The sequence below is a fragment of the Sturnus vulgaris genome, chromosome 22 (genome assembly GCF_052056855.1).
Source record: "Sturnus vulgaris isolate bStuVul1 chromosome 22, bStuVul1.hap1, whole genome shotgun sequence".
NCBI classification, from domain to species: domain Eukaryota; kingdom Metazoa; phylum Chordata; class Aves; order Passeriformes; family Sturnidae; genus Sturnus; species Sturnus vulgaris.
In genome coordinates, this window is record NC_142264.1 from 8,836,729 (window position 1) to 8,859,196 (window position 22,468).

Genomic DNA, 22,468 nt, shown 5'->3' on the forward strand with positions numbered 1-22,468 from the left:
GAGTCTCCAGAAGTTCCTTGTTGGGATTATCAACACTCAGTGTGTCCATCTGGTTTAACCAAACCAGGAGCTGGGCCTAAGTCACGGCTGTGCCCTGTCAGGATTGAGAACTGGGAGAGGGAAAAGCCATTTCCTAGGAATGGCTGAATTTCCAGGGAGGCTGCAGGCATTCCCTGCCTTGGATGCTGCCTGCAGGAACAGGGGAGCAGGGCTTACAGAAAGCACGGAAATCACAGAAGAAATTCAAATTTCCATGAGTCTCATAAATAAGCTTGCCTGACTTTAATCTGGGAGACAGTAACTAGGCAGGGTTTATGCAGTCCCTGGCTGTAAAACCCTGCTCAATACTCACTCACAGTGGAAAATAAAAGCAGCTTGGGGCACCTATTATAAAGCACAGGCAGGGGATGTAGAAGTAATTTATTTAGAGGCTGATGAGGTGCTGTTAGATATTCATGGCCCGACATCAGCAACAGAAGAAAACCTGAGCATGAAAAGCCTCGGAAAGATTAAAAATTATTCATTTTAATGCATAACTCAAGCAAGGAAAATCTCTCTCAAAAGAAAATCGTGTTCAAAGAGAAGATGTTTTAAAGGCAGAGCCTGAGGTTTGTTCTCACAGCACAGGTTGCTGCTCTGAAAGGCTCCCAAAATTTCCCTTCTCCCATCAGGCTTGGAAGTTTGAATTCTTGATGGAAAAAGGAAATTCTCATGGAACCCCAGACTCTGGGTTATGTTGTCTTTTGTGATTATTTCACTTCTCTACCTCTCTTCAATTCAGAGGAGCTTTGGTAAATTCTAATGTTGCTACATGGCTTTTCTAAGTCAAATTTGTGATTCATTCAGTCTGGCTTAAGTCAGTCTAGGTCTGAAAGATGTTCCACAGATCTATTTCATGTGCAGGGAAATAACACCCCACACAAATTTAGTCAAGCTTAAAAAGCAGCCTGGTTTTGGATATTAAATTTTAGATATTTATTTTATTTTGGATATTAAATTTTCATCAAGACAATTTTGCTTAGGACAGAGCTGTCAGCTCCTCCAAAAATCTGATTTTTAATGAGGGACAAAATGTTTAAAGAGGGGAGGGCAGCATCCCTTTGAAAACATTATGTTGGATATGATTTTCTCCAAGACCTAACTGATTTGGTGAAGGATCAGGCACAGCCCAGATTTCAATATCCCCAAAAATCACACCTAAAATATCACTCCTGCCCATCCACTTCTTGGCCAATTTAACTTCGAGGGTTTATTTGCATTCAACATTTGCACTGAAGAAAAGCAGATCTAAACCACAAATCTCACAGCGTCGATGTGACAGGAATTTTGACAGCACAGAAAAAAGAAAAATTGCTGAGGAACTTTTTCCCAGAAAGGCAACACTTCGTTCATTTTTTTTTTTTTTTATTTTTTTGTGCAGAGTTGAGGGAGGAGCAGGGATTTACCTGTGTTAAATAAATTTCCAAAGCAGCCCAGCCACGCTCCGCGGCTCCCTGACAAAGGTGGATGCTTTTCTCATTAGCGAGTGAAACGCTGCTAATTCTCATTAGCAAGCGAAACAATTTCCTCTCCTCTAATCATCTGTCTCCAAACCCGTGAGTGCGGGCTGCTGAACATTCCCCTAATTGCTCGGGGCTAATTTAGCACAAGATTAAAGTGCTCATGTCCCGCTGCCTGTTTCCAGGTCTCTCCTATTGTTTCTCAGCAAAGGATTTGCAAACAACAATCCGAGTGCAAAATTTCTCTCCATTCTCCAGCTCGGCTCCTGAAGGTTGGAAGGACCTGCACTGGTCTTTGTCTGGTTGTCTTCAAGAAAAAAGGCTCAAACGAGAAGCTAATCTTAATTTTTAAACTTATTTCTTCTATTCTCTCTATTGTTTGTTGCTCAAAATCCTCCCGACATGAAAGAAGAACGTGGGTATTATTTAAAGGTATAAATACAGAGCTGGGTTTGAGGCAGGCAGCACTAAAAGTAAAACTCAGGAAATACAGAGAGAGGAGAGAAAAGGACAGAAATAGCAAAGGTTTGTGAACGAGAAATATCCACAGCCCTGGAAATAAGGGTTTGCCAAGAGTTCATGGAGCCATCAGCTGATTTCTTGAACTGTTTTTTTCAAAATGAGAGCAATGCTCACAACCACTGACTGGAGGCTGCCACGAAGTGTGACACGAGTTCCTGAAAAGAACTTGGCCAGAGAGTCACAACAATCTTGGCTGCGTGTTCGAGTGAGCAGTGAATGGGCTCAGCCTAAAGCTGCGAGCATTTAGAGATTCCAGGACACAAATTCAGTTGGGTTTTTCCTTTTCTTCCCACCCCTGCCCGCTAGTTAGGAGAGGAGAAAGGGCAGGGACTGAGCATTTCACTGAGAAACGGAGCCACGACCATTGCACATGCACTGTCCCTGTGCCAGGACCCTGTCCCCACTCTGAAATTTATTCCCTGGGATTTGGGAGGAGAAGGAAAATGAACTTACGAGAAGGCAAAAGCCACCAAGGCCCCACTGACCACAATGAAGTCCAGGATATTCCACAGGTCACGGAAATAGGAGCCAGGGTGGAGCAGCAGCCCCAAGTCAATCATCTGCAGAGAAAACCCAGGAAAAGGAAGAGTTTTAATAAAACATGGCCCAAAGGCACCCTGCCAAAGGGCAGGAGAAGGTTCTGCATCAAAGGACCCTTCACAAACTGCTGAGATACTCGGCCAAGCTGCTCCTCTCTAACAGGCAGGAAATCTCTCAGAAATGGAGCTCAAATCAATAAACCACAACCAAAAGCTGTAGAAACGAGAGCTCTCACTGCTCCCTGGGATTTTTTTGCACACACATGCATTAATGCTGGTTTTATCCTGCATCTCTTTTGCACCTTGCTCTGACAGGAAAGCCCAACTCCTGCCTTACTCCAGCAATGAATCCTGACTTTATGGAATTGCTCTCTGGGAAGTTACTGCCCCACAGTCCTGGCTAAACCTGTCACCCTGCTAAGTAAAAAGATAATTCTCAGCTTTTTGAAACGTGCCAAACCAAGAGTCAGCTGTTATTAATATTCCTGCTCAGTGCCAGAGGAAAAGGGAAGAATCAGGAGTGTCTCAGGAAGGTCTGGCAGCTCCTGCTGTCTTCCCAGCTCTTATCCTCTTACACAGCCACAGCTCCTAAAGATATCCTGATTTTCCTGCATAAAATATGAGATTAAGGAAGGCAGGAGAGCTGCTGCCTCATTGTGAGAGCTGTTCCAAGTTAGAGCTCTCCATCCTTCCCACCTCTGTCCTGCCCCACCCTTTCTCCAGCTTCTCACAATTAAATCTGAAAGAGGAGGTGAATCTCTGCTTGGAGAAGTTCTTACCTTGATCACCATCTCAAAGGTGAAGACTCCTGTAAATATGTAATCCAGGTATTTCAGAGCCTAAGTGGGAGAGGGGAAATGTGTGTTAGGAAAAGCTACACACTGAAATAACCTGCACATGAGCAAGGAGTAAAATATCTAATCCAGCAGTGTCTGTCTGCTGGCACGGACAAAAATCAGCTGGATGGAGGGTCTCAGATAATTTGGGCACAAACCTGAATAATCTGATTTAAAGCAGCATTTTCCCACTCCTTGCCACACTGCACCTGCATTTCTGGCAGGTTTCCCAAGGCAAAAGGGGTATTTCAAAATGAAATGTTTGAACATCCTTTCCTCAGGAGTTTATCCTGCAGCCTTTCCCAGTGCAGAATGGGGAGCCAGCTTTGCAGCTCCTCCAGCAGAGCCACAGCAGCCACACAAGCCTCGATTTCCAAACTCAGATATGGTTGAAGCAGCAGAAGGGGACAGGAATTTGAGCATTTTGATAGTGAAACAAAGATAATTGGAGTGTGTGTAGTGGTTTTGGTTCACGAATTTGAAATTTTCTTAGAAAGAAGGTAAAATAGGCTTAACTTTAAATGGTACAAAGAGAAACTTTATTACTAGAAATTAGAAGGAAAAAAGATTTAGAATAAAACTTTAGACTACTTTTTTTTTCTTTACACACTTTTTTTTTTTTTTCTACGCTGAAAATGCATAGAAAACAATTCAGTCCATTTATCATTTTTAAAATAGTTTTTCAGTAATTTACTTGGGAGAGGAGACTTCATTTTTTTGTCCATGGAAATTTTTCTACAAGAAACAATTTTGTTGTGGCTTTGATGTTATACTGATCAGCTGCCCAGGAGAATGGAAATTCGATTACTATGTAAAAACATTCTTTAACTAACAGGTTTTTTTATAACTATGATTGAGGACTATATCAATTTATGAGGCACACTTTAAGGATTATAATAGTTTAAACAAAAGTTCACTTTATCTTTGAAAACAGGGTGTTTTTTTTCTTTTTCTTCTTTCTTGGAGAGCAGCAGGGATGTTCTTAATATTTAAACTAGGGGATTATAGTAGGACCCACAGGTGGTCTGTGGGCTAGAGAGGGTTAATGAATGAAGTTTGTTTTGAGAATTATTCTCTGACCAAGGCCATTGGCCTGGGGATCAAGAAGAGAAGAAGAAGAAGATAAGCAAGAAGAAACCTGCAGCTGGGAATATTTTTAGGAAAGTTTTGTGGAAAACAGACGTGTAGATGTTTTTACACCAATGATCATTATATTGATTTATTGTAAGCAATGAAGAAAGTGTAAACTGTGTAGAGGGTATAAAAGACAGGGTGCTGTTGTAATAAACTGATATTTGTCCTCTGAAGTGTAGAGTGTCTATTTGTGTGTCACACCCGCCCCTACAGCGACAGGGGGCCACAGTAATTTTAATATCTGGTTACTTTAATGCTTCTGCTCATATGTACAGTTAGAACAGTCTTATGTACCTTATAATATTTGATGTGTTACAGGGAAAGGTGTCCTGGCAGGTAGAAGGGACTCTGCCCAGGTAAAGATTTCAGGACACCTTTCCAATCCAGCACAGTGAGTTAGCAGAGCCAGCTGTGAATTCTGCCCTGCCAGCACGGGGCGTTATCCTGCAGGGATGGGAGCTCACACAGCCTGTGCTGGGAGGAGAAAAGCACCCGAACTGTGGGGATTTGGGGTGGCACTCACATCATTCCGGGGAGACTCAGCCTGGACAGGATCCTCTGCAGCCAGGGCGATGCTGCTGAGGGCGATGACGATCAGGATCACCATCTCAAAGTAGCGCAGGTTGACGATGTAGTGGAACAGGCGCCGGATCCTGCGGGGACACGAGCACAGGGAGGGGTGACACTGAGGGGGGGGAGCTGGCACCAACCCAGCAGGAGCAGCACCTCTGGGCTCCTGCTGGAATAATGGGAGGAAAAGTGAAAAACAGCCTTTGAATTCCAGTTTGCAGCAGATCCGTGGTGAGTTAAATAAGGGAGTTCAACATCTCTGCACTGCTCTCTACAAAGCAACAACATGCATTCATCTCTTTATCTCTTTATCTATTTATTGCTCTATCTATTTATCTCTCTACCCATCTGTCAAAAGAGCACTGAGAGCTTTCAAGCATCCACACTCAATTCTACAAATTCTGTTTATGGCTCTCCCCTGTCCTTTTCCCTCTGAACTGCCAGGTTAACGCCCTGTGAGTTCAAACCAAGGTTTGAAATCCTTTTAATGTCAACTAATCCCTTTAAAATGTTGATACTCAGCTGAATCTGCATTTGTGGCTCTCTGCCTGCACTTTACTCCAACTCACCCTTTACAGCACAAATACTTTGCAGGAATAGATTTGATTACTTCCACCTAATCTTTTTATTGACAAATTGTGTCGCAGGAAAGTGGAAAATGCTCCCATTTCTAAGCAATCCAAAACTCCTCACAAATTGCAGCTAATAATTCCTTCTGACCACAATTCCCAAATCCTGAACTGCACACAGAGCTCTGCCTTTGCACCACATTTGTCAGCTGAATAAAGGACTTAGCCCAAGAATCAAATTATAGATTTAACTCACCAACAACTTTGTTATCTGAGAATGTATTTCAGCTCCTCTATCCTATTTTCTCTTAAGCAAATATCTGAACAGTGAGAATTAAAGTCTATTTTTCACATCTACTTACATTCTCCTTTTCTTTGGCTTGCTAATGGATTCAGAGTGGAAAAGAGCTACAAATACCAAGGAAGCAAATTTGATAGAAAATAACCTGGAGGAAAGTGCTTTTGTGGACCCCTTAACTGTGGATTTCAATCTGCCAGGAGAAGATGATCATCTCCGTGCTCCCAGAAGCCACAGAAGTGAAAGGCAACGTTTCCAGGAACATTTGTAGCCATAATTCCTGCATCAAACTCAATTCATCAAAGCAGTAACAAGCCCCTATTTTTAGCTCCTCATCATTCATAACCAGCAGTGAGATGTGGGAGCATTTGTGAACCGCCAGCAGGGCTTGAGAAATCACAGCCCTGTGTGCTCTAAGAGGGTGGTGGCACTTGGGAGAAAAGGGAATTTATTTCTGCTTCCCTGAACTGTTTTCCCCTCTGGCAGCACCTGGGTCGTGGATCCCCAGCAGGGCTTGGAAGGAGATGGCAGCACTGGAGTGGGGAGAAGCTCTGAGCCCAGAAGGAGCTCCCTGGAGGAGTTGCCAGCAGCCAGAACAGCTGGGGGCACACAGCTGGCTCTGCACCTTGCCCAGAGGAGGAAAAACAAGCTGCTGACATTCCTGCAGTTTGGGCTTTGTCTTGTTATTCCCCCTTGGCTTGCTTGTAACACGGTTTTTTTTCTCACAGTGAACTTTGTGTTTCCCATGGTCTTTCAGCACAGCTTTTTTTTCTGGGGGGAAGTGTAAGCTGGAGGAAGCTGAAACAACAAAGCAACTGGAAGAACCCCCAGATCCTGGGGTCCGAACTGGGATGAGGGGAGAGAAAAGAAGCAGCCATAAGAAACAAGGAAATTTTGCTGCTTCTCTGCCAGCCCAGCCCTCAGCTCAGAGCCCCTGGGCTCAGCACCTCTCACTCCCCACCCGGCCATGCTGCCTTGGCAGATCTTTCCCAGCTCATTTTTGGTGGTCACTTCACAGCAAAATGACCAAATATTAGGGAAATACAATTTCCTTTTCCATCCAGACAGCGACCAAGCTCCATAATCCTAATTTGGCTCCCCAGGTCATGATCCCAAGGCTGCCAGAGCTCCAGGAGTGTTTGGATAACCTGGGATACCCAGGGTGGCATTGTTGGGGTGTCTGTGCAGGGCCAGGAGCCAAATCAATGATCCTGGTGGGTCCCTCCCAGCTCAGGAGATTCTGGGATTCTGGGATGCTGTTCAGCCTGCCCAGGGGTGCTTCCACCACAGGGGCTTTTTGGATGTCAAATGTGAGAACTCAGAGCCTGTTTTGTTCCATGACTGCACAGGGTGTCACAGTCCTCAGCAGCAGCAGCAGGAGAACTCATCCTTCTCTTCAATCCAGCTGCCAAAGAAGGGCCTGACTTCCCCTTTGGTATCTGGACAGGGAGAAATTCTGAGATGTACAAGTTTACCTGAGGCAGAGAGAAACTTCTGCTCCAAGGGGATCTCCACAAGTTCCAAACATCCTTGCTTAAAATGCTTAAAATGACTCACAGTCCTTCATGCCACAATAATTCCAACTCCTCTCCCTGTTGGTGCTGCAGCCCTCCAGAGGAGCAGATTCAGAATTTCCAGGCTTTGAATCCAAAGCTCCCCAGGAGGCAGCGTTGCCTGAAGGGGAAGAAATTCTCCAATCCCAGCAGATCCCACAGGCTGCACTCCCAGCAAATAAAAAATATTCAGGTTTCCCCAGAAGTTCAAAGTTTGCAGTGATGCAAAACAACTTTATGGAAAGAACAGGAATTCCAGCTGAGGAACCTGCAGGAATTTGCTGGTATCCAAATAGTCCTCAACCTGTTATTCCTGATAAAATCTTTTCCCAACAGAACCTGTGCTCCCACTTTTTGGGATCTACATCAGCAGTGTCTGCCTAAAGCATTTTCTTTTCCTTGTGCTGATAATTTATGCCCCCAGGAAAACCAACAGAACAGCATCTGGCCCACAGAAATAAGCTTTTATTTCATGTCCCAATGTGTTTTCAGAGATGAAAATCCCACTCAGCTATTGAAGCACCTGGAAGCCCTGACTGGTGTTATAGGAACTTACGGGTTTGTGGGGCTGAGGATGAACATGGAACTGTAAGGCAGGATCGGTTTGGGCCCATTTTTCGTCAAGTCATCGACGTCTTTCTTCTCCTCTGTTTTGTTTTCAAACTCCACGTTGTTCACTGGAAATGGGAATTCAGGGAGAACACAAAGGAGAGGGTTAAAAATGGATCTGCAGCCTTCCTGCTGCCTGGAACAGCTGGAAAGGCAAACAGTGCAGCTGGGAGAGCAAAGAGCCTTCGGAAGTGCTGATTAAATGGGATGAACAATCACTGCATCATTAGCAGCAGTGAGGCAGCTCTGCCCCTCCAATGCTGATGAGCCACGGAGCAGGAAGAGCCAGGAAATGGAACCATGAGCTGATTTATCCCAGAGCTGCCCAAGTGGGGCTGCAAATCCCATCCCAGAGAGAAAAAATTATCAGTGAGAGGGATCAGCTCGGGATCCTTGAAAGCAAATTAAAAGGAAGTCTGACCAGCCTTCAGTGTTTTTCAGTGAGCAGGAGCACAACTGGATTTGGAACACATAAAAGAGCAGATTCATGGATGAGGTTTAATGATCTGGGGGCTGAGACTGCTGATCTTCCCAGAAATAGGAAAAGAGACCTGGGAAGGGTTTCTTGGACCCCCCCAAAGCTGTGCCTGCATCCTGCACCTCGGTTTGGTCAGAGCTCCCCAAGGGGAAACGTGTGCAGCTCCATCCTGCAGCAGGTTTTGGGATCTCCTTCCCAACCTCCCTCCCAAAGGCTGGAAATTCTCCAATTCTCATCCTGACTTCACTTGCAGGGGGTTTATGGGATAATTTACTGAAGATAATTTCCCATCTATGAACTGGGTAACATTTCATGCTGCAAATTCTCTTCTTAGACACGTATAAAAGCTCTTCCATTAATTCCCAGGACCTGAATTCCAACAACCCCACCCTTTGGAATGTGTTCAGTGCAGGGCTGTTATTACTTTTTATCTTATTTTGCAAGAAAATGACATTTCATTGTGTTTGAGTGACATATTCAATAAGCTCCTTATTGGATCTCCAGTCAGATCCAGAGAAAATGACCAGGAAAGGGAAAGGCTGATAAATTGTGATTGACAGGAAGTCAGCATTGCAATATAGGAAAATTACCATTGAAGAGGGAAAAAAAAAGGAGAAAGAAGAAGGAAAAAAAATGAAAAAAAAAAAGAAAAGATAAATCTTGTGGCTGAGAACAGAGTGAAAAAGCACAAAGACCCTGCCAGATCTTGGCTGTGCCTCTTGGAAAGCAGAGTCCTGACAGCCTGAAGTTTAACGTGGACCTCTTGGATTTCACACCAGGATTCTCCTCAGCTCTCCAGACTTCTCCAGGCTGTTCCCACCCAGGGGTCAGCCCCAAGGTGGTGGGATCAGGCTGGTGGTGGCTGGCCACAAGGATCTTGGGCCCATCTGTAAATCTGTGCTGAGAGCTCTGGAGAAGGACAGGGAGGGTGGATGTGCTCCAGCTGTGATGCAGAGGACTGTACAGAACTCTGGAATGTCCCAGGATCCCCAAGCAGCAGCATCACACATGGGTGTTGCTTTCCCTGCTCCTTCACCTTTCCCCTACACAAAAGGTGTGGCCTGGCTGAGCCACCTCCAGGGAATCTCAGGTGTTTCCCAGAGCCACCAGGTACCCAGAAACCTTTGCTGAGCTCCTGCAGTCTGAATAGTAATTACAGATCCTCTATCTCCAGGTTCCCTGTCTGCCTCTCTCGGGAATGGCAGCGCCCAGGAGAGCCCCCATCACTCCCTGGAAATTTCCATTTCCTGCCAATCCCAGAGCAGGAAAAGCAGGGGACAGAGGCACTCACTTGGAATGACAGTGGTGTCCCCTGGAGGGGCAGTGATGGTGACAGGGATGTTCACAGTGGTGGTTTTGTCCAGCGGGGGCTGAATCATCCTCGTCACATTCTTCTGGTTGTCAGCATCCTCCGGCTGCTCGGGCACCTTCTGCAGGTAAGTGCTGGGCAGGGTGTGCACAGGGACACTCCCAGGGCCACTGCCACTGCCACTGGCCTCCAGCTCACACTGGTTCTCCCTGGGGAAAAGCAGCATTTGTTCAAGATGGCCCGGGAAAGGTTCAGAGAACACATCCCTGACGCTGCACCTCGTGCTGGGTTTGTTTCAGAAATCCTTTGCAGGACAACTTCTGACAGCAAAATTTAGGACCTTTTTCTCTCAGATCTCCCAAGCCAAACCCCAATCCCAGCATTAGGAGGGGACTGTGGCACTGGACATCCCTGGGGTCACTTTAATGATGCTCCCAAGGCAGGACCATGTGGCCCTTGCATGCAGCAGTGCCATGAGCCAGTCCCCAGAGCAGCTGCTGGATGAATCCTCACATGCTGCTCCCTAATGCTCTCCCCAGGCCTTATTTAAATGTGGTGATTCTCTTTCCCAGCTTGGAACCGTTCTGGATCGTGGCTGTCAGCAGCTAAATGGCTCCTGCTCCCCTCTGCAGCAGCAGCTCTGCTCCAGTGAAGAGGAAAGTGAGCCCGTGCACATGAGCACGCTGAACAGCAGGCAGAGTGTTTGGAAATTCAGCTGAAAGGAAGATAATTTAGACAGGAAAATTATTATCTCAGTGCCACTCACGGCTCTCCACGGTGACATGAACTCTGTTCTAAAGAATCCCAGTGCAATTTCTTTTCCATCAGACTAATAAAGCTGAAAAGGCAATCTATCCTTCTTTATTAACTACTCCAAATGCTTCACCAGGGCTGTTTTTCTCACTTGACTTACATAAGAATTAAAGCAAATGGGGGCCATCGTTGCTCTTAATGGAAGAGGCCATGTGCTGGAACAACTGGTGGTGCAGCTGAAGGCTCCCCATTAAAAATGAAAATCAAAGGGCTGTAAGCAAGGCAGGCTGAAATTTAAAAAGATGTCCCTCAGGAGCTTCCTTCAGAAGCTGGGAAATTCTCTGCTCCACTTGGTGTCCTACAGGGTCTGTTGGTATTTACAGCAAGGATAATTTCCTGCCTTAAACCTGAGCTGTTTTATGAACCAAAATCGTCTCTGGGAGCCTCCGATTGAGGCAAAAGAGAGCTGCAGGTTGTGGTGGGAGCTGGTGTGGGGACAGGGACAGCAGGGAACGCCACGGGGGAGGCCGAGACGGGATTTTCTGAAACACATCTGGGGCTTTGTGAGCCCCGAACCGACCCGGGCAGGGTCTGGCATCTCTCACTCACTTGGGCTGGTGATTCCGGTGCTCCTTCTCGCCAGCCTCGCCCTCCTTGTCGGCGCCGTCCTTCTCCACGGACTCGTAGGCGGACAGTGCCCTGTTCCGGAGCCGGTGTCTCCGGTGGGGCTCCTCGGCACTGTCCCCCCTGGCGGGCTCGCCGTCCCTGTTGGCAGAGCGGGGCACGGCGCGGTGCCGGGCTCGCCGCTCGCCGCGGGCTCCGTTGGCGGTGCCGTTGCCCTCCTTGCCCGGCCGGTCGGACGAGTGCCGGTGGCTGCGGTGCCTGCGGTGCTCCTTGTCGGCGCCTTCCTCCACCGAGCCCCGCCGGTGGTGCCTCTTACCCCCTTCCTGCCCCCTGTTTCGGTCGCTTTTCCCTTCCTTGCTGCCGCCTTCCACCTCCTTGCTGCGGCTGCGGTGTTGCCTGTGCCTCTCCTCCTTGTTGCCCGCCCCGGTGTCGCCGCTCTCATCCTTGGCCACGTCTCCCTTCTCCTGCTCGCCCAGCTTCTCCTTCTCCCGATGCCGGTGGTGCTTCCTGGGCGCTTCTGCCCCATCGCTGGAGGTGGGTTTGGGATGCTCCACCACCTCCTGGACATCCACGGGGCTCAGCTTGGTGATGTTGTTCCTGCCCTCGCCGCGGGGCTCCACCACCAGCGGCCGGTCCAGGTGTGTTTTCATGTCGGGTCGGATGTGCAGGGTGGTGGCGTAGCGGACCCGCTCCTCGGGGTCCAGCTCGTTGTACAGCGCCTCGCAGCTGGCTCGGAAGTTGTGCATCCGGATCTGGCTCGTCCTCTGCTCCCAAACCGACTTGGATTTGGAGGAGTTCTGCTGCTTGCTAAGGGAGAAATGGGAGAAGTCAGCACCCGACTTAGCGCCAATTCCCTAAAACCAACCAAAAAAAAAGAGGGAATTTTCAGCTGAGGTGGGGAATTAGAGGGTCGAACCAAAGGAGTAACAGGGATGGAGAGAGAACATGAGCAGGGAAAGCCAGCGGGATCATCCGTGTTAGTTTGCCCACACACTATGAGATCAGCCCTCTGGAAAGGAGTTATTCTGCATTTCGGAAATGTGGAAGCCTCGGGAATAGTCTGAAGGATTAAAACGTCAGCACACAAAAATCACGCACCCCACAAAGCTTCCCAAAATTAGCAGCACTTTTGTCCCCACCTGGAAGTATCTGGATGAGGAAATTAGCGGTGAGCAAGAGAAGTTAATCAGCAGGAGGAGCAGGGGAAATGAAGCCTGTCCCTGAGGATCCGAGCCTGCCACCAGCCCCTTCCCCTTCCAGCCAACCCAGGGGTTGTTTTCCAGCTGTGCTGCCCTGCCAGCTCATGGAACAGCTTTAAAACTGCTCTAAATCCACAGCATCCTTCCAGGTGAGCATGGACCATTCTCTCATCACTGGAGAATGGAAAACTGCCCTGTGCACCAGGAAAAGAGCCCAGAGAGAGGGAGAGTCACACACATCCATGAAAGATCCTGAGCTGGAAGGGACCATCCCTGGATCATCCTCACCAGGATCCCCCAGGGCAGCCCCTGTCCCTGCCCAGACCCCCCAACAATCCCAGCCTGTCCATCCCTGGCAGCGCTGTCCAAACGCTCCTGGAGCTCTGGCAGCCTCGGGGCCGTGCCCATTCCCTGGGGAGCCTGGGCAGTGCCCAGCACCCTCTGGGGGAAGAACCTTGCCCTGAGCTCCAGCCTGAGCCTGCCCTGGCCCAGCTCCAGCCGTTCCCTGGCTCCTGTCCCTGTCCCAGAGCAGAGCCTGGAGCTGCCCCTCGGGAGGAGCTGCAGCCCCGGGGAGCTCTGCCCTCAGTCTGAACCATCCCAGTGCCCCCAGTCTGCTCCATCTGAGCCATCCCAGTGCCCCCAGTCTGCTCCAGCTGAACCATCCCAGTGCCCCCAGTCTGCTCCAGCTGCTCCAGTGCCCTCAGCTGCTCCTCACAGACCCCTCCAGACCCTTCCCCATCTCAGTATCCCAAGATGAAGATGGAAACACCAGGAGACACCAGCTTGTCTCTGTTACCTCTTGTGATGAGGACACCTCCTCTGGCATGGCCTGAATGCTTTGATTTTTCAGCACAGCACTTGGGTTCTCATCATTCAAAGTGACCACAAACCAACCAAACCAGTGTTTGAAGGTTGTGAAGGGAAGACTTTTCCTCCTGAAAACTGCAAGTCAAACTATGCTTTTCACTGGCTGCCAGGATAAGTTCTGGATGTAACCTCCTGGAGGCTCAGCACCCATTTTTCCTTAATGAAACTTTTTTCTAGCAAAACCAGGAAAGGCATTTTCCTCCTCCCAGCCTGCTCTGACTTCTCCTTTCCCCACACCTCAGCCTGAGCTGTGCAGCTGGAGGCAGCAGAGCCCACATGGGAGGCAAACACAATTTCCTTACGCATTTTCTGAGCTCCCCTGGCAGTGGGTGAAAGCAGCTCCTGCGTGTTCTGGTGCTGATTGGGACTGTCTGGCTCTGTCACCGTGCACAGACCCCGGGGAGGTGACATCCAGCCACGCTCATGTGGCACAGTGGGAGCTGTCAGAAGGGTTTTGTGTCACTGGGCTCTGCTGGGGAATTGCTTCTTTACAGAGGTTGCTGCTGCCTGGTGCTGATATAGAGGCAAAAATTCACTAAAAGCCCTCATCTCACCCAGGGAAATAAGAAGAAACCCCATTTAATCTCAAAATCAGAGCTGATCACCAAAATTAAGTATCTACACCCTGTTGTCAAGTTCTGGACTCATTTTCCAGCAGCTGAATCCCCCATTTGCACCATGGCAGGAGAACAAGTGTTAAAAATCACAGTTCTAAATGTAAATAATGCCAGAAGGTCCTGGAGACATGGCTTAGAGCCCTGCTCACCCCAAATCCCACATTCAAGGGAGGGAGAGCCCCTCCAGGCTGGCACAAGGATAAACAGCCCGGTGTTTATCCTTGTGTGTGTTATCCCGGTGTGCACTCAACTTTTTTTCGTTCAAAATTATGAAAAATTAAAATATTCTCACTCATCAGCAGCTTTCCTTGGTTTGAGAAGGAATGAGGAACATGCAGAGCCTCTGAATCCTTGCCCTGCCCAAGGATTTCCCATGGGAAGGCACAGGAAAAGCTCTGCACAGGCAGCAGAGGTGGAGCTGCCTGGGATGAGCACCCTGGGGTGTCCTGCACATCCTCTGCCATGGGTGGGTGCCTTGCTGTGCCACACTCCTTTAGCTCTGCTAAACCCAACTGGGATACAAATCTCTTCAAACCCAGGGCCAGGGAAAGCTCCGGGATTTTCTGTGCCTGGCTGAGCTCCTGAGCTGCCACAAACACCTCTAGGTGTTCCTAGGGAATAATGAAAGTCCTGGAGTGGGGACCAGCCTCTGTCCTGTGCTTTGGGCAGCTGATAATCAGCCTTAATGATTAATTAGAGAAATGTCTTTGTGCTGAAACTCCCACTTCATCTGCAACCCAAGAGCAGAGGGAGGAGCACAAGCACCCCCTGCTCGCTCCTGTGCTCCACTGCCACGGGACAGGAACCAGCAGGGCTCAGTGTCCCTGCAGTGACTCCCCAAAGCAAAACACCGAGAAAAATCAGCAGGCAGCTCCCATGGACACAGCCTGACCCTCACTGCCTGTGCCGAGCCCATCCCAGCCAAAAAGGAAAGAAAATGCCCTCAGTCAGGCTGGATGTGGTGAGGAGGAAGGTTGGGATTCAGGGCTGATCCCCGAGCTGTGTCTCTGCAGGAGGGATTCTGCATTTGTGCTTCAGTTCCACCAAGGACATAAATCAGCTTTTAAATGATCACTCAGGCCTAAGTGAGAGGTGCTGCCAGGGAACTGCACCCCTGAGAAGCTGCAGGAACCAGGCAGGGCACAATCACCCCAGCGTGTTCTGCTCAGATCCCTGGGTAAAACAGGCACTGACATTCCAACCTGGAATTTCCCAGCAGCCTCAAATCAGCTGCAACCTTAACACTGACACAAGTCAGGGGGCGAGTGCCAAAACCCCAGCACAAAGCCACCCAAAGCTGCCTCTGGGCACCAGCAACTGCAGAAAGGAGCTGCAGAGGCAATGCCTGCACAGCCATTCCTCTTCCCACACGGAAAAAATACTCCAAAAAAAATTTTTTAAAGGGAAAATCAGGGTATTTATGAAGCGCAGTAAAAACCCAATCAGGAAAACACAGTGCATGTGAGTATAATTCCATCTCCAGAGCTGGGAGGAGCATCCCAAATCCTGACATCCCAAAAACACCACCCAGGAGCCAGAGCCAGGGCACAGGGGCTGCTGTGGCAATGGGGACAAAGCTCCTGAGCAGGATGGGGACAGTGGGGGACAGTGCTGGGAATTCCAGAGCCAGAGCAGCAGCAGGAAGTGCCAGCTGCTGGATTTATCCAAGCCTGGTTCTCTCCAGGTCCCCACAGCCACTGGGATCGGGATTTGTGGCAGCTCCTCCTCTCCTGGGGCTCTCTGGGCACTGGGACAGCCTGGGAGCTGATTTATGGCACCCCTTAAAATAAAGCAGGGAGGAAAAGGGGAGGAAAAGGGGAGGAAGGAAGGAACGAACTGGGTTGGGAAATGAAACTGAGTTTTAATCTGGAAAAAAAATCAGTGGCAGGGTGCAGGAACTCAGAGATGCAGCAACAGGAGGGGTTTAGAGAAGATGGAAAAACAGCAACGGGGCAAAATTTAATTCCTTTGCTTTCCCCCTCATTTGGGGCAGAGAATTCTGCACAAATCAGGGCAAGCACAGCCCAGCTACAGCATGAGCAGGGCAGGACTTGTCTAAACTGATCAAGAAAGAGGATTTGTGATAAAAAAACATTTACTCCACAAAAAAAAAACCAAAAAAAAACCCACGAAAAAACCATACAGCCAACTGCTTATCTGAACCCTGCTCAGTGCTGGCTGCTTCAAACCCTCCTGAAGCCATCAGGGAAATTGCCCTATAAATTACTCCTGACTGGCTGACATCCTCCAAACACTGCTGCTAATTCACTGCTTTCCTCCCACCCCTATTTTCAGGAATATTTGGAACTCTCTGAAGGCTCTGCTCCATCCCCAGATGTCCAGGCTGGAAATGTTGAGCTGGTACCAGCTCCACTGCTTTTCCTTGGATTGAGACACCAACAAACAACTCCTGCCTGTGGCTGGAAAGAAAACCCCACAATTCAAATAAAATTCATATTAATGAATCAATGACTAATATTGGTATAATTAAAACTGCACCCACTGTGTGGTTTGTTCAAGAAAGGGAAATGTGGTTTTAATCAGATTCTAATTTTGGGGTGCTCCTTAATGATTCAAGATTTTTGTTCCCACAACCTTTGAAATCATTGCTGCACTTCATGGAAATCCTCAAAATTTTGCTGCAGTAAATAATGAATGAAAGCAGCCTATGGAAAGAGAATAATTCCATGTTAAAAATAACCACACATTACACGGTGGCTGTGAAATTCTGTGTTTCAGATAAAAGAGAATTTGTTGTTAAAATGCAACAAAACCTTTCCACTCAAATCCTATTTTCTGCTCATGAACTCGGGGTTCATAAACTCCACGTTTCCATTTTCCACTTGGAAAACACAATGGGATATTTCACTTTGGGGTTGGTGTGCACAAAGCCCAATGTTTTCTCTCTCTGTGAGTTGCTAAAACTATTTTCTCTCAGCTGAACTCAGCTCTGGGGTTTAAATAAATGTGTTTTACAGTGACCCTGGAGTTGGTGCTTGGATGTTTCTGCATCTTTTTTATCCTTCTGAGCTCCCTTGGGAGATGCTCTGAGCATTCCCAGGAGCTGGAGCATCACAGACACCAGAACAGAGGTGCAGAAAACACTTTAAAAAGTGTTATTATCTCTGAGGGGAATAACTGTCTTGGTTTGAGGTAATTATTCTCCAGAATTATTCTTGAATATGATTTTGGTTTTAGAAATTACAATTTATAGATAGTAAAGCACATTCATTTTTCTATATCATTACATAAAATTTAATATATTGATGTATAAATTTTGCCTGTTTTTTTTTTTTTTACATTTATAAATGTAAAATGCATTTTAAAATATTATAAAAGAGCAAGTTTTGTCTCTGTGAAGCTGCAATCTAAAACCCCTCGTTCTGTGCAGCTCTGAAGGGACATAAAGCTCAGCCAGGGCAAATCTTCCTGCTCTGAACAGAACCAAACTTTCCCTGCTTTCTGCTGGAGTTTTCCCCCTAGCAGAAGGATTCCAGCCAGCCACAACTCAGCAGCCTCGTGCTGCTCTTTATTTCTCTAATAAGAGGAATTTTCTCATTGTTTTCAGTACATCCCATCCTCGTCCCAGGAATATAAAGCCGGGGGTTTGCTTTCTGCACATCCTGATCCTCAGAAAATGCCAGGAAATATTCCTTCTGTCTCCAGTGATTTTGGTGTCCTTAGGCACCAGATCCCTCTGCAGACCTCAAGCTCTGGTTGGTATTTCAGTTATGAATTGTGATTAAATAATTCCAGTAATAATTCAGTAATGAAAAACAGGGTGAGAGGGTTAAAACCAGAATTTTAAAAAATGGGAGTTTAAAGCCCGATTGCTGTGGCTTGATTGAACAAAGAACACGCTGGGATTAAATGTGTGGAACCATTAAATTCTCCTAAACCCCAGGCAAATTATGCTTTATTTACATAATATTTGCTTTAAATTATTTCTTTCCCCAAAGGGTTGAAGCCCCACTCTCCAGAAGATGCTCTGGCTAATGGTCCACAGCAAAATCCCACCCCAAACTCCCAACTTTTGATAAAAACCAAGCCAAAACACCAGGGAGAAAGGAAAAGGGGAAAGAGGGGAAAAAAAGGGGGAAAGAGGGGGAAAAAACAGGGGGAAAGAGGGAAAAAAAGGGGGAAAGAGGGGAAAAAAAACAGGGGGAAAGAGGGAAAAAAAGGGGGAAAGAGGGGAAAAAAAACAGGGGGAAAGAGGGAAAAAAGGGGGGAAAGAGGGAAAAAAAAGGGGGGAAAGAGGGAAAAAAGGGGGGGGGAGAGGGAAAAAAAGGGAGGAAAGGGGAAAAGGAAACTGAATTTTAATCTGGAAAAAAAATATGAGTGGCAGGTACAGGAACTCAACATTTCCATTTTATGGAACTGTTTTTTCCTTTATTTCCCACTCTAGAATTTGCCTTAAGAACATGGAATTTGTCATGGCCAAGCAAGGACTGGCTGCTCTGGATCCTAATAAAAATAAACAATAAACAGCAATACAAAGAAAACCTCAAGTTACTGGTTTGGATTTCAACACTCACCACAATTAAATCTGAAAATTCAATGCCCCACTACTCTTAAAACTATTGGAAAAACCCAACATAATTATTCCCTTGGCTGTGTGTCATCACCTATGTACATATGAATTAATTGCTAAATTCAGTGTGGATTTTAGATAAATCTACTTAAGGAAATAGAGCAGATCTGTATTTAATTCCCTCTGCTCAGTGAATGAAAAATTTATTTTGTCCCATGCTGGAATTGTGGAACTGATTTGTGACAGCACCAAAAGCTGGAATTATCACAAGAAAAATGACTCAATTTGAGATTATTTTAATTTATTTAAGAAACTGTCTCCTGTATTTTGCATGTAACTTCTTGCTATCTAAAAATTTATAATTTTTTTTTTTTTTTTAGAAAATTTTTTAAAGAATCAAAGAACACATGGAAAACCCAACCCTTTTTATCTCAAAAAATTTGGGGGTAAGTTTTGTTCTTTCAGAGCAAATGACCATGGCTGGATCCTGGTTCTCACTGATATTAAATCTCACTGATATTATTTGAGCAAGGAAAGGAATTAAAGGCATTGGGATTTTTGTGACTTTTGAAGCCCTTCTCGTTCAATTTGTTCTTCTGTGCTCAAAAATCAGCCCATTTATCAGAGTAATTACAGCAAAGCTGCCCCACAGAGGCATCCTGAGCTTATCCCAACATTCCCCAGGGAATGGAACCCTCAGCACCTGCCTGGCCCTAAGAGGGGTTGGTCCAGTTTTGTGATTTGAATTTAAAATTAAAAAAAAAAGAGAAAATAAATCTCACTTCTAACTGTGACATTTACACTGAGCAAATAAAACCTTCAGCTGCCTGCACACTCCTGATGCTCTGGGGTTGTACTTTTATATATTTCAAGTCATTTATTGATTTTTTTTTTTCTGGGAGGTTTCTGGAGGTTTTTGGGGAAATGCTCCGTAATACTCACTGAGAAAAAAAAAAAGCACATTCAGCTTATCCCTCTCTGCACCTTTCTGCCTGTCCAGACTCCCAGCAGCCAGGAAATACATTGGAAGAAATGCTCCAAAAGATGACTAAATCGAATTTATTCCCCTAATTTTCACTGTCCCCACCCCGTGAGCCATCAGAGCTGGGCACAGACAGGTCACACCAACTCTGGGCAGTGACAAAAGCTCGACCTTGGTCACACCAGTTCAACTCCAGGGTCTCTGCTCTGGTGGAGAATTAACAACAAACCCCAATGAAAAATGCCTCGAAATGTGGCCAAATCTTCCAAAAGGATTTTGGTACCTGCACTTTGATTTCATCCTTTTATAAAAGGCAACTCTGCCTTTGGAAATTTGGAAAAGGGAACAAAGTCTGTATTTTTGGGGGTTTTTTTTTAGGGATTTGTTCCTAGTTAGGAAAACATTGATTGGGAGGGAAGGATTCTGCAGGGGGAAATTGGAATTTTGGGGAGGGGGCAGCTCCCAGCACCTCCCTTTCTCCATCCTGTCCCCCTTGCCAGGGTGGGAGGCACCCAAAGTGCAGCTGAGCCCTCCCTGCTCCTTTCTGCCTGTCAGAACTCCCAGCAGCCAGGAAATACATGGGAAGAAATGATCCAAAAATGACTAAATCTCATTTATTCCCCTAATTTTCCCTGGGCACAGACAGGTCACACCTACTTTGGGCAGTCACAACAGCTCAGTCTTGGTCCCAGAAGTTAAACCCAAATAACAGACAGATTTTAAATCCATACAAAGCAATGCCAGATTTTAAATCCCAGTTTGTCCAAGATCCACCCAGTGCACGAGGAGCCCCCAAAACACCCCGGGAAACATCAGGGAGGAAAAGCTGCTGGAAAAACTCCTTGGCTTCACAGTACCTTGGTCCCTGCTGTGGGGCCAGGACAAACCCCCAGGCTGGGATTGCACTTACTTGAGTGTCCACAAGCATTAAAGGAGAAAGACAAGGTCACAGAGTTAAAGGAGAGCCCAGAGGACGCTGGCAGGGTGGCACAGGGGCTGAGGAGGAGTTGTTGGGGTTAGTCAGCAGCAGTAATGATGTTTTTACCAACCTGCTCGGTGCCAAAGCACACCTGACTCACAGCACAGCCAGCAGGATTGGATTGGGAGGAAGCACATGGAGTGAGAGAGAGTTTGCCACCGTGTTTGCTCAACTCCAGCTCCTGAGGAGCTGCCAGGAGCCTCATTTGGACAAAATCTGTCACTTTAAACTCCAGCTCAAGAAGGCAAGAGAGCAAAGACATAACCAGCTTTTCAAGAGTTTTCCAATTTAGTCTCACTTGGACCCCATTTCCAGAATTCTTTTGAAGTCCTCCTCCAGTTTTCCCTCCAAGAGGGCTCTCCTGGTTCTCCCACTGAACCCAGAGTGCAAACACTGGTGGAACATCAAAGCCAACAGCCCAGCACAGAATAAACACAGAGACAGAAAAAAATACAAGTGAGAACAAGACAAACCATCAAATGAAGGGAGACAGGAGAAGAGAGGGCACCAGTTCAGGAGAAACGATGGAAAGGAATGAAGGGAGAAAAATGGAGGGAGGAAGAGGAGGAGGAGCCACAGTCAATGTATGGAACACAAGAGTTGCTCACAAGTCACAAGCATCAAATGACAATGACACCTTCCAGTCCTTTCCCTGGATGTTGGTCTGGAGGCTTTCCACAATGATGGGAATGATTTTTGGGGGGAAAAAAAACCACAGGGAGAGCGAAGGCACCGGGAGAAGGGGAAGGCTGAGAGCTCTAGATGAGAAATCCACGTAGTGAATATTGTAACAGAGAGCAACTCACGGTGAATTTACGCTGGAGACTGACGAGCTGCGAGATACAGTACCTCGAGTTTGCTTTACAAAACTGCACATGCAAAAAAACAAAACAAACAAAGAAAACAAAAAGTGAGAAAAGAAAAAGGCAAAAAAAAAAAAAAAAAAAAAAAACAAACCAAAAACCAACAACAACAACAAAAAAAGAACCGAACGAAAAAAATAAAAAAAAAAATCAAACCAAACCAAACCAAAGGAGCAGAGAAACCATAAAAGACATCGGGAGGAGACTCGTACAGGCCGTGTCCTGTTGGATGCAGACTGGGAGGAGACCAGGAAGCTCCAGGATTGTGGAAGCCATGGACACCCCCTGGAGAACGGGCACACAACCAGAGAGTCCAAAACAGAACCAAAAGGGAGCCCAAAGGCAGAGGTGACCAAAAGGCACTCGATGACCTCGGGGCTCCACGGCTCCCTGGTACTCACATGGCCAAAACCCTGCAGGAGCCACGTGGGGATTGTGCTGCAAATCCTCCATGCCAGGGGCTGCAGGATGGCAGCTCCTGCTCTGGGCACCAGCAGGGAGCTTCAGCACAGAGCAAGGGCTGCAGAGAGGACTTTGGGCTCCAAAATCCCCCTGAGCTGCAGCAGCTGCTGCCAGGCAGCTCCTCTCAGGCTGGCTCTTGGAGGCACCAGCTCTCCTCGGACAGGGATTGGGATGGGATGGGCTCAGGCTGCCCAAAAATGGGGCACTGGGGCTGAAAACTCAGCCCCAGCAGGGCCTGGGGTGAAAGGAGCTCCCTGCAGCTCAAGGAATTTTGTTCTCCATACCTTGGAATTCTCCTCCATACCATCTATGTGGGGGTTCTGAGTATGGAAATCACTGAATCCCACAGAAAACCAGGATTCTAAATATCCTGATCGATCCTGGCTTGAGGCATTAATTTTTTCCTAGCTCTAAATGATCGTTTTTATCAATCTCCAGCATTCCAAAAACCCTCCCCAAGACTGAAAAATAAAATCCCTTCACCTCCTGATTTGCCTTTTTAGTTCCAGTATTTTTTCTCCTGCTTTCATGAGCGTTTGAATCTGTTAACAATCAATTCTAGCCAACCAGAAGGCCCAGTTAAAATCTAATGTTCTTTGGGTATCATAGAAGTAAAATTTTAAATATACATTTATTGAAATTAATGGATTGTTCTAAACAGAAACGTTGGCTCAG

The 22,468-nt window shown here is 47.0% G+C and overlaps 1 protein-coding gene across 11 annotated transcripts in view; it reads right to left on the minus strand.

The window, feature by feature from the left end:
* CACNA1B (calcium voltage-gated channel subunit alpha1 B) overlaps positions 1-22,468 on the minus strand; it is a 294,097-nt gene that overhangs the window by 65,252 nt on the left and 206,377 nt on the right. For 7 of the 11 annotated variants that reach the window (XM_088177578.1, XM_088177577.1, XM_088177583.1 and 4 more), the window contains 7 exons: positions 21,275-21,337; positions 11,279-12,100; positions 9,899-10,125; positions 8,077-8,197; positions 5,054-5,183; positions 3,340-3,399; positions 2,475-2,581 (listed from right to left, as the gene is read on the minus strand). In XM_088177578.1, coding sequence (XP_088033704.1) covers positions 2,475-2,581; positions 3,340-3,399; positions 5,054-5,183; positions 8,077-8,197; positions 9,899-10,125; positions 11,279-12,100; positions 21,275-21,337 — 1,530 coding nt within the window. The remainder of the gene's footprint in view (positions 1-2,474; positions 2,582-3,339; positions 3,400-5,053; positions 5,184-8,076; positions 8,198-9,898; positions 10,126-11,278; positions 12,101-21,274; positions 21,338-22,468) is intronic. The other 4 variants (XM_088177582.1, XM_088177580.1, XM_088177585.1 and 1 more) reach the window with 1 other exon arrangement.